The sequence below is a fragment of the Amblyomma mixtum genome, chromosome 7 (genome assembly GCF_055824585.1).
Source record: "Amblyomma mixtum isolate Tamu chromosome 7, ASM5582458v1, whole genome shotgun sequence".
Classification (NCBI taxonomy): Eukaryota; Metazoa; Arthropoda; class Arachnida; order Ixodida; family Ixodidae; genus Amblyomma; species Amblyomma mixtum.
The window spans coordinates 147,932,261-147,944,910 of record NC_143018.1 but is presented as its reverse complement, the minus strand read 5'-3'; the positions used below and the strand labels follow the sequence as shown (position 1 = coordinate 147,944,910).

Genomic DNA, 12,650 nt, shown 5'->3' with positions numbered 1-12,650 from the left:
GGTATATAGCCTTCATTGATTACGCGAAAACATTTACTCTGTAAATCTAAGCAGTCATGGAAATGTTACGGAATCGGGGTGTAAAAGAGCCTTATGAAAAAAAAAACTGGGAAATACCTGGGAAAAACTGGGAAAAATAGCAGTAAAATTCCAATAAGGAAGGATTTCAGGCAGGGAGACAATGTATCACTCTATTGGTGTTGAACGCCTCTTTACAGCAGGTATAAAAAAGCCTATATTTGGTACAATTGAGGATAAGAGTTAATGTAGAGTACCTCAGTACCTCAGTAATCTCCGGTTTCGCTCATATTGCCTTGCTAAGTTCCCCTGGGCAATGCAATGCAAAGCATAATCAGTGACTTAGACAGTTAGAGGGGTATGGTTGGTCTAAACATAACAGCTGTATCTTACCAGTACCCACCTATAGGCAGAAACGTGGTGGCTAACGAAAAGGGTTCAACTTGAATACTACGCAGCCAGATGAAGAATTGGGTGGGCTTGGTCAGGGCGTGTAATTCGAACGGAAGATAACAGATAGTTCTTAATGGGAACGGAGTGGATTCCAGGAGAGGGAAAGCGCAGCAGGGTGTGGCAGAAAGTTAGATGGGTGGATGACATTAAAGTTTGCAGCTATAGTGTGGTCGCAGCTGTCATAGGACAGGGTTATAATTGGAACTATATGGGACAGGTCTATGTCCTGCAATGCGCATAGTCCGAGTGTTGATGGTGACGTTTACTTAATATTCGGGCGTCTCCAGGCTTATTATTTCACAACCATTCCTGCCTTCGCCGCCTAGTGGCAGGCGGCAGCGCGCGATAAGTAGCCAAGGCAAGGCAGCAATGTGGGCTCGCTGGTTGTACATTTGAGGGCGAAAACGCCCTACACACGGACAAAACGACGACTGAAACGACGGACACTTCTCTCGTGTCTGTCGTTTCACTTTTCGTTTTGTACGTGTATAGCGCATTATCCCCCCCAAAAAATAGGCAGCGCCTTAGCTCTGGTTAAGCCAGAATATACAAGCGAAAAGCTGCAGTTATGCTTGGTTTGACGTCATGGCTGTCGCAGTTCGCGCACAGTGCACTGGGAGCACCACGATAACGGTGAAGGCAAGCGCGTTATATAGCCCTCCTCCCGCATGCGTAGCAACTGTGGTGAACACGCGGCTGCAACGAAAGGTCAACGGTGGCGAGGAGGCGAGCGCGCAGTAGTAGCGGCGGTGAGGAGGCGGCGCACAAGCGCAGTAGCGTGCGGCTGCGCCGAAAGGTAATGTGGCGGAGTCGGCGCGGCGGCGGCTGCGGCCACCTGCGCCGCGCGTGACGTCACTCGGTTTCGCGCATGCGCAGACCTCGCCATTTGGTTTCACGGCATACACGAAGCTCGGCTCCGACCCTTTTTCCCCTCAAAAATAGTCAGGAAGACAGCGTCTCCTCCTCTGCTGCAGGTGAGCCCCGGCGCGCCCCGCGTGTGCGCCACGGACGGCTTCTGGTACCCGGGCACCTGTCAGGTGCAGCAGGAGGCCTGTCGCCGCCAGAAGGACATCCGGCCCGCCGAGGGGCCCGAGGTGTGCACCCACGGCTCGCCCGGCAGGAAGGGCCCCAAGACGTGCGCCCAGAGCGCCTTCGGGTGCTGCTCGGACGGGGTGACGCCCGCGCTGGGCGTCAACCAAGCGGGATGCCCCAGTGAGTGGCTCCACATGAGCGGGTCGTATCCAATCTATATCGTATACCGATTCCATATCAGAAGTGTTTGCAGGGACACGCATATGGAAATACGTATGCTTTCCGGATGGCTTTCATATTGTTTTCATGCAATTTCTATATAATGCGCATAAAGTCGTAAGCAGTGCATGTGGCTTCCTTTTGCATATGCATATGGCTCCATGCCCGTATGAGCACTGCAGGAATATCGATGGATTGTTATAGTCGTTGTATGGAATATTTCAGAGCCCCACTGGGGCTCTTGACAGCTTGACAAATTGTGGCCTTCGAAGGCAACTGCTTCGAATACTTGCGAATGACGTCCGTTTGGGCGCTTACTGCGCGAGAAAATTTTCTTGTACCAAGGGAGCTTCTTTTCGGTTTTGGGATGAGTTTAGAGCTGGTAGTGGCAGCAGATACGGACTTATTGTGTAAAATAACAAAAAAATGGCATAGTTAAACTATTATGACGTGCGAACGCATGTGCTTAGACCGATTGACTCAAGGTTTTGCTAAGCTGAGTCGTCGACACGTCTGGCGACAATATTTGACTGAAGTTAAACGTTGGTTTGGTTTGGTTTGGTTTGGTTTATTGGGGTTTAACATCCCAAAGCGACTCAGGCAATGAGGGACGCCGTAGTGAAGGGTTCTGGAAATTTCGACCACCTGGGGTTCTTTAACGTGAAGTTGAACTCTGATCTAGACTGAGCTCATCTGGCCTCTTCGCGCCGCAGACGGAAGTTGATGAAGCAATGTAGTTTATGATGTGCAGTGTATATCGCGGGAGTATATCGCTGTATATGTATATGGCAGCCGTCTCCCAAGTAGACAGAAGAATTTGAGAAGGTCTATCGCAGCAGAAAAGTGGCCTGGAAGAAGCTATCCTGCAACCAGTCCAGCTAATTGGTTAAATTACAAATTTTTCTCTGCACCTTTCAAAAGAGCAATCGCGGAAGCCAATAAGGAGTATAACCAAAACTTAAACACTTATCTTTCAAATCCTCGTAATCGGAACGCCCTGTATAGAGTCATGGAACGTAATAAGAGTTCTCCAGTCCCTCACCAACTTCTTCAACAGTGTTATCACCACGGAAGGCTCAAGAAACCGTGGAGAGTATTGCTCATGGACTGGCGTTACGTTTCCAGACGCAGAGAAACGTCCCTTTGTGCGCAATCTCATCTTCTTCGGATTATACCGAGGTTGACGCATCAGAGCTCCTTTCCGTCCTGGCAATGTTGTATCCTGCAGCTCCAGGACAAGATGATGTCACTGTTGGTATGGTTAAAATTTTAGCCCAGGATTTTACAAGCGACATCTCAAGTATTCTCAATGCTTCGTTGGAAGATGCATGGATTCTAAGCATTTGGAAGATAGCGAAAATTATTTTATTGATGAAAGATGCAGGAAAAGGATGCGACTTAGATAATATACTTCGATACTACAGCCCTAAGTGGGCCCTAGGAGGAGGGGCGAAAAGAATACATCATTGTGAATGTGAATTCATCGCGTGAAACATACGTTAGCAAAACACAATGAGACATGTTCAACTCTTTCAAGAAAACATACATAAATGCAAAACACGACTATGGGGTAGACGCCAACAATTTGTCGATAGAGTCAATAGACATGATGATATCATAAGGCAGCTTCTTCCATTCCTCAATAGTACGTGGCTAAAAGAAATGCTTAAAGGCATTAATTTTAGCTTGATATGGAGTTGTGCATGATGATGTCTTCTGGGACGAGTTGTAAGCGGTGCAAGTTCAAGTTTGGAACTCATGGAAAGTTTTTTTTGTTTTTCAGTACAAATAGAAATTTTAGTCTCCAGATTTTCCAACGTATATTCACTTGCAGGGTGGCATTTTCTTCCATTAAATTGGAAGGAGAGTCAGATATGCGATATTTTGAAAAGATGAAGCGCACGGCTCTTCGGTGTACAGCCTCCAATGCCTCAATATTCTTCCTGGTGTAAGGGACTGTGCAAGCATACTCTCGTTTGGGTCTTATGAAGCTGTAGTCTGCTAACTGCTTTATCCGGGAAGGAACATTTTTAAGTTTGTGGCGAAGAAATCCAAGTTTTCTATACGAGGATGCGCATGTATTGGCAATATGACTTTTCCAGCTTAGATTATTAGTCATGGTAACACCGAGGTATTTATATTCCTTAACTTCTACAAGGGGATGCGATGGAAGGGTGTATGGAAATGAGTGTACAATTTTTTGTTGGTGATTATCATAAAGAGTGTTTCATAAAAGCAGGAAGCATTACCAAAATGGCCGCCAACACCTGTAACACCCCCCCCCCCCCCCCCCCTGGTGGCAGGCGTGTGCAACTGCAACCGGCTGGGATCGCTGGCGGCCACCTGCGACGCCCTGAGCAGCCAGTGCGCCTGCAAACCGGGCGTGGGCGGCCTGCGCTGCGACCGATGCCTGCCCGGGTACTGGGGGCTGCACCGCATCGCCGACGGCGTCAACGGCTGCTCCCCGTGCCAGTGCTCGCCCATGGGCTCGGTGCGGGACGACTGCGAGCAGATGACGGGCCGATGCGTCTGCAAACACGGCGTCCAGGTACTCTTTCGCCGCGCTCAGCTTAGCTGGGCTATGCAATGACGCGCCGGGGTAGCGGCCATTTAACCGCGGTCTCAAAGGGTGGTGAAATGAACGCTGGCGCAACAAGCAACAAGGACACTAACAAGGAAGGGACTGTATCAGAATCTGTTATCAGAATCAGAATCAGTATCTGTATTGGAATCTGTTAGTTTATCTGCGGGGGTTAAAGGTTTCTTGTCTGGTATCCTGGTGTTGCTGCTTTTTATTCCATGTGTTGTGTACGGAGTGATAATGCGATGAGTCGCATGCTTAAGCTGAATGTTTAATTATGCCTCTTTTCCGTGTAATGGACAGTTTGTAGTAGTGTGCGCATGTGATGTCCCTTTCTTGTTAGTGTCCTTGTTGCGCCAGCGTTCATTTCATCATGCACCAACTCGCCCCTCAGGTCATTCTTGAATAGGTGGTTTTCGTGCCGCACACTATAGTCACATGTTCGTGCATAGATTTTATGTAGTAACCTTCCCATTGTGCCTTTAATTCGCCGCTTTTTAGAATGCTGAAGGTCGTTACTAGTTCTAAAGATAACTCGTTGCCGAGACCCAGGTGTGCCGTTCTGTCCAACTCCGGTTCAGTCGCGTGAAAGTTTTTTCTAGCTATGTAGGTTGTTTCCAGTGGTAGCGGGCTGAACGAATTCCGCAGGTCTTACCCGATCAGCAAAGCTTTGTTCCTTTATGGGTCACAAACGGAAGTGGGTCACAAACACCTGTAGGTCACAAGCACATATGCTACCATACCTACATGTATAGAGCAAAGTGCTAGCAAACAGCTGGATATAAATTTTGCCCCTTACTAGCACTTGGACAGGCGACGAAGGCTCAACGCAACTGGGTAGCTTCTTGAAAGCAAAGATCCCCGGTTCATCTAAAGAGTGTTCTTTAATGCACTGAAGGACACTGTAACTGCTGACGGACATCAAGCGTAACTGAAATTGAAAGGTCGGTTAACCTGCCACTTCTCGAGAAAAGCAACTTTATTCAACACTTGTCTTTCTTTCAGAGTCATTTTAACAGTCAATCATTCTTTCCTGCGCTCACATTGCACCAGTCCATCAAGTATTTCGGCGATTGGATCCCCAGAAGATAGTACTTCCGATTATTTCCCGTGGAGACCCTTTCTATCTCTCATCACTTCTCGCCGTTCGCTGCACGAATTGAGTCTCGGAAAACGTAACGTCTATCGGTGACCACGTCACAAAAGTCGATAGCTTTAAGTGCTTCCTAGGCTTTGAATGTTTACGAGCAGTACACGTCGCCTGCAATGGAGCATTTATTTTATGTGCGAATTCTCTGAATTTTGTGTTCCCATTATTCCAAACCTTTGTTATGCCCCACCCCCCCTTTTAGTAATGTCTGCTCTGGTTTTTAGGGTAATTTAATAAATAAAATAAATAAATAAATCTTTATTTTCCCGGATCACTCCATCTAACTCATTGTATTATGACATCATCACCCAACCTCTCCCTTTTCTTCCTTTCACGTTTCCCTATAGTCACGGTACCACCGGCAGTCCTCTCCGCATTCTGTATACTGTACTGTCTGTCTTTACCAGGAATTCCTTTTCCTCCCTGGTGCCCTAAATTGATGGTTCGCTTATACATAGCCCCTTTTCTCCCGAAATGCTAGTCCGTTAGTCCTGTCCATATTTCTTGTGCCGTTCAAAGATGCAGGACCTTGTCGTGAATAGAGCGAGCAGTAAACATCGCAGACACGTGCAAGCGCAAAAAAACACGGACAGAGAAAGAGACTTGGACAACACGAGTGCTTACTTCCCACTGATGATTTATTGACACACAATCACAATTATATACACCTTGCAGCATGACGTCAAACTGATAGCCCTTCCGACATCAAGTGGCCGCTCCCAAAAACATTATTTCCTTTTCACTCAGTGTGACAGGTGGTGCGCTGAGCAGTATGGACCGGCTTTCCTAATCAAATCTGCCTCTTATTTCTCTAACATCCTGACAACTGTGTTTGGCCACAGTCTTGCATGCGCTGAAGACAGCTTTACATGGTTTCTTATTCTTTTCAGCACAATCATGACAATGTTCAGAAAGATTACCGTCTCTATAATTGCTTACCTTCCTCCTGTGTTCTCGTAATACTTGTATCACTGTATTACGCTTGTACGTGTTTGCTATGAACCAACTAGCCCAAAGGTAAGAACCTTTAACATCGGACCCAATGTACCCAATGTCAAATGTACCAATGGTCCCAATGACCCAATGGAGTAAACATCGGACCCAATGTACAGAAGCTGGCGGTGTGGCGCAGGGCATGAAATGCACCGATTGCACGGAGCCCGGGGCGCGACTCGGGAACCACGGGTGTGCCTCCTCGCCGACGGGGGGCGACCGCGTCTCCTCCTGCGAGCAGTGCACGGGAGGCCCCGAAGAGGGCGGGCCCGTCTGCGGCTCCGACGGCAACACGTACGCGTCGGCCTGCCAGCTGCGCCAGTTCGTGTGTCGCCTGCAGCGCAACCTGACCCTGCGCGCCGCGGGCCCCTGCGAGGAGGGGCCCTCGCCCACCGCGGGACCCGTGCGCCGCTCTACGGCGCACAGGGACGCCAGCCTCGACTCCGAGTTCAAGGGTTGGCTGGAGGGGCCCGGAGAGACCCTGACCGGGGGTTTCCCTCCGCTCAGCACTCGCCCCACGGCCGCCACTGACGGTGAGTGGGACCGCCGTGCTAGACAACACTAAATACGAATTGGTGTTGGTCTGCATCCGTAGATTGCCTCTTCTATTAATAAAGATGCTAATTTCACTGAAAACACAGCCATGCTAGCCAGGAAGGGTCATAAATTCATGAAATATATGTGTCGCCATCCGCAGGCGCTTCCGCAAGCAGGGCTTAATGATGCGTACGGAATTACCGCCACAAGAGTATTGTCTCGCTGTTTGCTTGGTAGTACTATTGTGAGACATTCCAGCGGCTAAAAAGACAGGGACGAAGGTAGACGACACAGGACGAACGCCGGACTTCAACTGTCGTCCTGTCTCGCCTACCTTCGTGCCTGTCTTTTTATCCGCTGGAATGTCTCACAATAGTACTACCAACCAACTAGCCCAACTTTCTTGCTTGGTGGATCGCCGCTCGAAGCGAGTTTAATCGAAGCTAAGCGAAAAACTGCACAAGCTGCTTGAGTGAGGCCCAGCAGACTACTACATGACAGTAGCGGTCAAATGGACGGCACAGATACAAGGTATGGCTGGAGTATTCATCAAATAAAAAGTTGATAAACAAATCAAAACGTAAAAGCAACATTCCGATTACAAAAAAAATAATTGGTTCAAAAATGTAGTAATTAATCCTAAAACAGCAAAGGTACGCAAGACAGCATAATGCTTATTGGAGGTCGAAAAACAATGACCTTATTAACATTACGCATTACAACGAAAATACTTGGATCAAAATCTAGTAATTACACCACAAAATAGCGAACACCTACAAGAGAACATAATGCTTTTTACAGTTCCAAAAACAAAAAAAATTCAGGGGGCCTAAACTGCGGCCTGTTGGAACTGTTGGCCTAAACTGCGGTGAGGCGAAAGCCTTAAGCGCGGAGTTGCTGCCTGTGTCACTGATGTGTGGTTAAGATGTTAAAGGGACACTGAGGAGAAATTGAAGTTGGCTTGTATCGACAGAATACCAGCTCCTGATTACAAAAACGCCACTCATACTGACAACAAAGCTCTTGTAACGTAGAAAAGAGCAAGAACCAAAATACAGGTATCGCCGCCACAGGCCAAACTCGCAAGTACAAGCGTCATGACGTCATATAACAAAACAGTGTTGCTAGAACCAATGGTTCTAGCAACGGTAGGACACGAGAAGCACAAATCACTGAGGCGCAGCCAATGCATGCGCAAATCTCCTTGACGTCGCCAGATGGCGCCATGTGCCGGGCAGCTACGCGCTCGCCCGAAGCATCGGGACCAATCAGCGCCTGCTCGCCGGCGTTAGGCGGGCTCCCGGTATTCCGCTAGCGGTATCAAGGTACACGGTATGCTAAAGGTGTCTATTTGCGAGAACTTCGTTGACGACTTCGAGAACGAGATCCATCGTAACGCTCGCAAAACGCCGGTGCAAACGTAAGCGAAGCGACTGTAGCGACGGCCGCAATAGCCGATAGATGCCTTAACGTGCGGCCGGCGGTAGCTTTCTTTTCGGCTGCTGCTAGGCCGCACTGCTGGCAGCCAGAAATCACGGAGTCTGCATCACGTCATGTCACGTCATGTTTCACGTCACTTAGTCCTCTGTCGTCATAGCCGAATCCCAAGTTTGAATCACAGCGGCGGGAAAAACCTTTTCAACTTCGAATCCAAATTTCTTACAAATAAATGCATTTTTCGCTGCCGGCCAAGTGGCAACAAAGTCATGACATGCCGAACTATCGGATTTTGCTATAAAAAATATATTAATAGTGCTCTCCTCAGTGTCCCTTTAAGCTTCGCCTCTGAGAGTGAAACGCGACAGCGTCTTGCAACGCTGCCAGGGAGTCCACAGAACGCCATCGCCCGTTCGGTTCTACGCTTTGCTCGTCGGTAAATTGGTTTTTGAGGAAAGGAAATTATCTGTCTCGCATATCTCGGTGGACACCTGAACCTCGCCGTAACGGGAAGGGAGGAAGATGGGAGTGAAGGAAGACACCATATTTAGTAGACGCGCCTTAGTTCATTCCAAACCGGGGAGGAGGTGGTGACGAGGAGGCGCGGCTACGGCCGCTTATCCGTTTTTCTCAGCCAGCGTCCGCTGCGGCGGACGTGGTTGTTGCGACGCGCGTCTTTTCTTTTTCTTTCACTCTTTCCTCTTATCGTTTAAGTCTCCTCTATCTGCACGTAGCAGCGGTGCTCCTCTATCTCGGCTTAAGCCAGTTGGCAGACCCGTGCAATTTCCTTTTCATCCTTCTGTCAGCCGCAACAACAACAACATTCCAAACCATCGAGCTGGCATGGCGGAGTGGTAGCATGTTTGTCTCGCACTCCGGAGGCCCTGGTTCGGTTCCCCAACTCGACCAATTTCCTACTCGGTTTTATTTATTTATATGGCCTGGCTAGAAAAGTTAATTATGCTATTGGAAAATTTAGCAATTAACTAACCTCAGTTACACTTACCTGGAGCATCACTATACCATCCCTTTAATTGGTTGCATGGTTACTAATCAAAGTACGATTGGCCCCTTTTGAAATTCACGCACTGTGACGTCACGACCATTTCGACCAATTGAAAAGCGTGACATTTCTGCCGACAACAACTGCCTACAGTGATGAGGCATTAAAGGCTACCGCCTTAAAAGCCTCAGCTCTCTTCGATGGAAGCCTACTGTGTGTTTGAATTAGTTGAGTAATACTGGAAGATTGTGAGCCAAAGATTGGTGCTTCTAAAATGTACGGAAGCGTGAAATTTGTTGTGTAGGTGGTGGTGGTGAAAACTTTTAATTTCTGAAATAGAGTTTGGGAGCCACAGAGTGGCCACGCTACATGGTCGGCGTCCCTAGTCCGGGACACCGCATGACAATGCCCCGTCTCTAGCCCGTTTCACCAGAGCCCTTTGGGACTCAAGCGAGGAGCAGTTGAGAAGGGCAGTCTCCCATGCCTCTCTGGAAGGGGTAGGGGAAGGGGGGAGGTGGCGATTTTGAGTACATGCCCACACCATGTGGAAGATATCACAGGTCTCCCCACAGTGTGGGCATCGCCCATCCGTGTTAGGATCGTAATGCTTTAAGATTGCAGGACAGAGTAGAGTACCTGTCTGCAGGCGCCTTAAAGTTCGCTCCTCCGTCTTACTCAGCCCCTTTGCAGGGGCCGGGAAAAGGCGGTGGATGTCGCTATAATGCGTTATAATTTCCTTGAATCGCAGCAGCGGCTGGTTAGTCTCCGAGCCAGAAGAGCTGGGATGAGGAGCCCGGTGAGTAAGCGCTCGGGCAGCCGCGTCAGCGGCCTCATTACCTCGTAAGCCCTGGTGGCCAGGAGCCCAAATGATTCTTTTGGGTGTTGGATCAGTGGCAGTCCGTCTTAGAATGCAAGCAGCTAAGGGGGAGATCTCCCCTGCCAAGTAATGATCACATGCTTTTCGGGAGTCCGTAATGATGATTCTCGAATTGGCGTGGGCGGCAGCAAGCGCTATCGCTACTTCCTCGGCTCGCATTGAATTCGGGGCTCGAAAAGACGTTGTGTGTCTCTGTCTTTCCGAGCCCTCATCTCTTTTGTGCTACGCTTTTACCCTTATGAAACTTCCTACATGAACATCCATATTTCTAGTGGATATAGAGTGTTTCGTTGCTGTCAAACAGCCAGTGTGTCTTTGTGTTTAATAATGCGAAAGCATTTCAAGGCTGTGTCGGCGTGGTCGTGTCACCAAAACGTGTCCGCAAAACATGTCCGCAAAAAGTGTCCGCAGCAGTTGTGAAGTCCTCAGAAGAGGTTGCATCAAATGAGCGGTTTTAATCGGAAGAGGATTACGTGAGAATGCCGGGCAAAGAAACAATTATGTCGATAGCGTAATTAATTATTTACTATTATTAATTATTATTATTTAATTATGTCGGACAAACGTCGAAATAGCGCGGTCGTCGATGAAGTGAGTGGACGGGAAAACAGCCGTGGACGGCAAAATAGTGAAAAATACCCCGCCGCGGTGGCTCACTGATTATGGCGCTCGGCTGCTGACCCGAAATAAGCGGGTGCGATCCCGGCCGCGGCGGCCGAATTTCGATGGAGGCGAAATTATAGAGGCCCGTGTGCTGTGCGATGTCAGTGCACGTAAAAGAACCCCAGGTGGTCGAAATTTCCTGAGCCCTTCACTACGGCGTCCCTCATAACCTGAGTCGCTTTGGGACGTTAAATCCCAATAACTAACTAGAATAGTGAAAAATAGGCAAAAAGTGAAAATAAAGTTTGAATTTAATTGAAATGCGCTTGATGAGTGATAATTCCTCGAACAAAAGTTTCACTGACATAAAATAATTAGTTAATTATCAGCAAAAACCACTGGCCGGTTCAATAGGCTGGACGGGGTTATAGTAAGGGGACGTTAAAGCAACCACGGCGCCAAATTTGAAAGATCGAAGTGGTAGATTGAGATAAAAGGAGGTATAATAAGAGTAAATCAATCGATATTTAAATAAAGCATAAGATAATTACGCTAGTGCATTAGTTATATCTGAGAGGGGAGTAATGCCGCGAATCTTTCTAATGCTTGGTAGTGTTTGTTTGTTCATGCTTCAAGGCTGCCGACACGCCGCTTCATCGCTTCGTTTGTGACGCAAGACGCACCTAGAATTATCTCGATTGATCGCTTCCAGGCGAAGCCGATTCTACTTTGTGCCAGAATTTTCTAGTAACTTTCCAAGCTTTATCTCGAAGGTTCGCTACCAGCTTTAAAAAGAGCACGGCCGACAGCGGCGGTCAATCCGTTCGACGACCGCCGAGCACGCTTGTTGCTACGCCGCAGCCCAGTGATTCAGTTCTTTGCGGGCGCAAGTCAGGCCAAACAAAGAGTTTCGTTTCGAAGCCATTCTCGCTGTTTTCCTGTTCGCCGTACTGCAGTCACCACTACGTGACAGTATTAATTAACTTATTAATTAAAAAACAAACGAGAAGCAAAGAGGGGCGACGAGTGCCGAGGAGGCGTCGATGCTTTCGCATTCTCCCGATGCGGGTCGCCACAGGGATCTCTAATTTTTCTAAGATTGGATTTGAAAATGGTGCTTCTTTTTGACGCCATTTCATTAGACCTTTTGGCGTCGAAACTGAACAGTGCTCCGTGATGACCGTTTAGATGTGAATGGCTATATGGGTTGGCGTCAGAGATCCGCACCTAAAACAGTTTTGGCTTCCACGCAATTTGCTTGCGAAAAAGGCCAGTTATGGCGACATTTATGGCGCAATTTGAATGAAAGAGTCATTGTATGGATCTCTGAATACCTATCCCTACGGCAGCAGTGTGTAGTTGTTGGTGGTCGCTCCTCGAACTATGATTCTGTCACTTCAGGCGTCCCCCAGGGCTCTGTTCTGGGGCCACTTCTTTTTTTGTTGCATATAAATGATATTAACGCTGATGTTACTTCTTCGTTCAGAATGTTCGCAGACGACTGCGTGATTTATAGAATTATAGATAGTTCTCTTGATGTGCAAAGCCTGCAAGACGACTTAGATAAGATAGCCATGTGGTGTAATAATTGGGACATGACTGAATAATAAAAAGTGTGTACACGTCACCTTTTCGAGGAAGCGCTCCTACCCTGCTTATATCTACACTATAAACCATGCGGCCTTGAAAAAAGAACAGAATTTTAAATACTTAGGCGTTTATCTTACTGCTGACCTGAGGTGGTCAA

General features: G+C 48.1%; 1 protein-coding gene across 3 annotated transcripts in view; it reads left to right on the top strand.

The window, feature by feature from the left end:
* LOC149337815 (agrin-like) overlaps positions 1 to 12,650 on the top strand; it is a 353,629-nt gene that overhangs the window by 297,249 nt on the left and 43,730 nt on the right. For all 3 annotated transcript variants that reach the window (XM_089553543.1, XM_089553542.1, XM_089553544.1), the window contains exons 8-10: positions 1,446 to 1,683; positions 4,026 to 4,270; positions 6,586 to 6,979. In XM_089553543.1, coding sequence (XP_089409669.1) covers positions 1,446 to 1,683; positions 4,026 to 4,270; positions 6,586 to 6,979 — 877 coding nt within the window. The remainder of the gene's footprint in view (positions 1 to 1,445; positions 1,684 to 4,025; positions 4,271 to 6,585; positions 6,980 to 12,650) is intronic.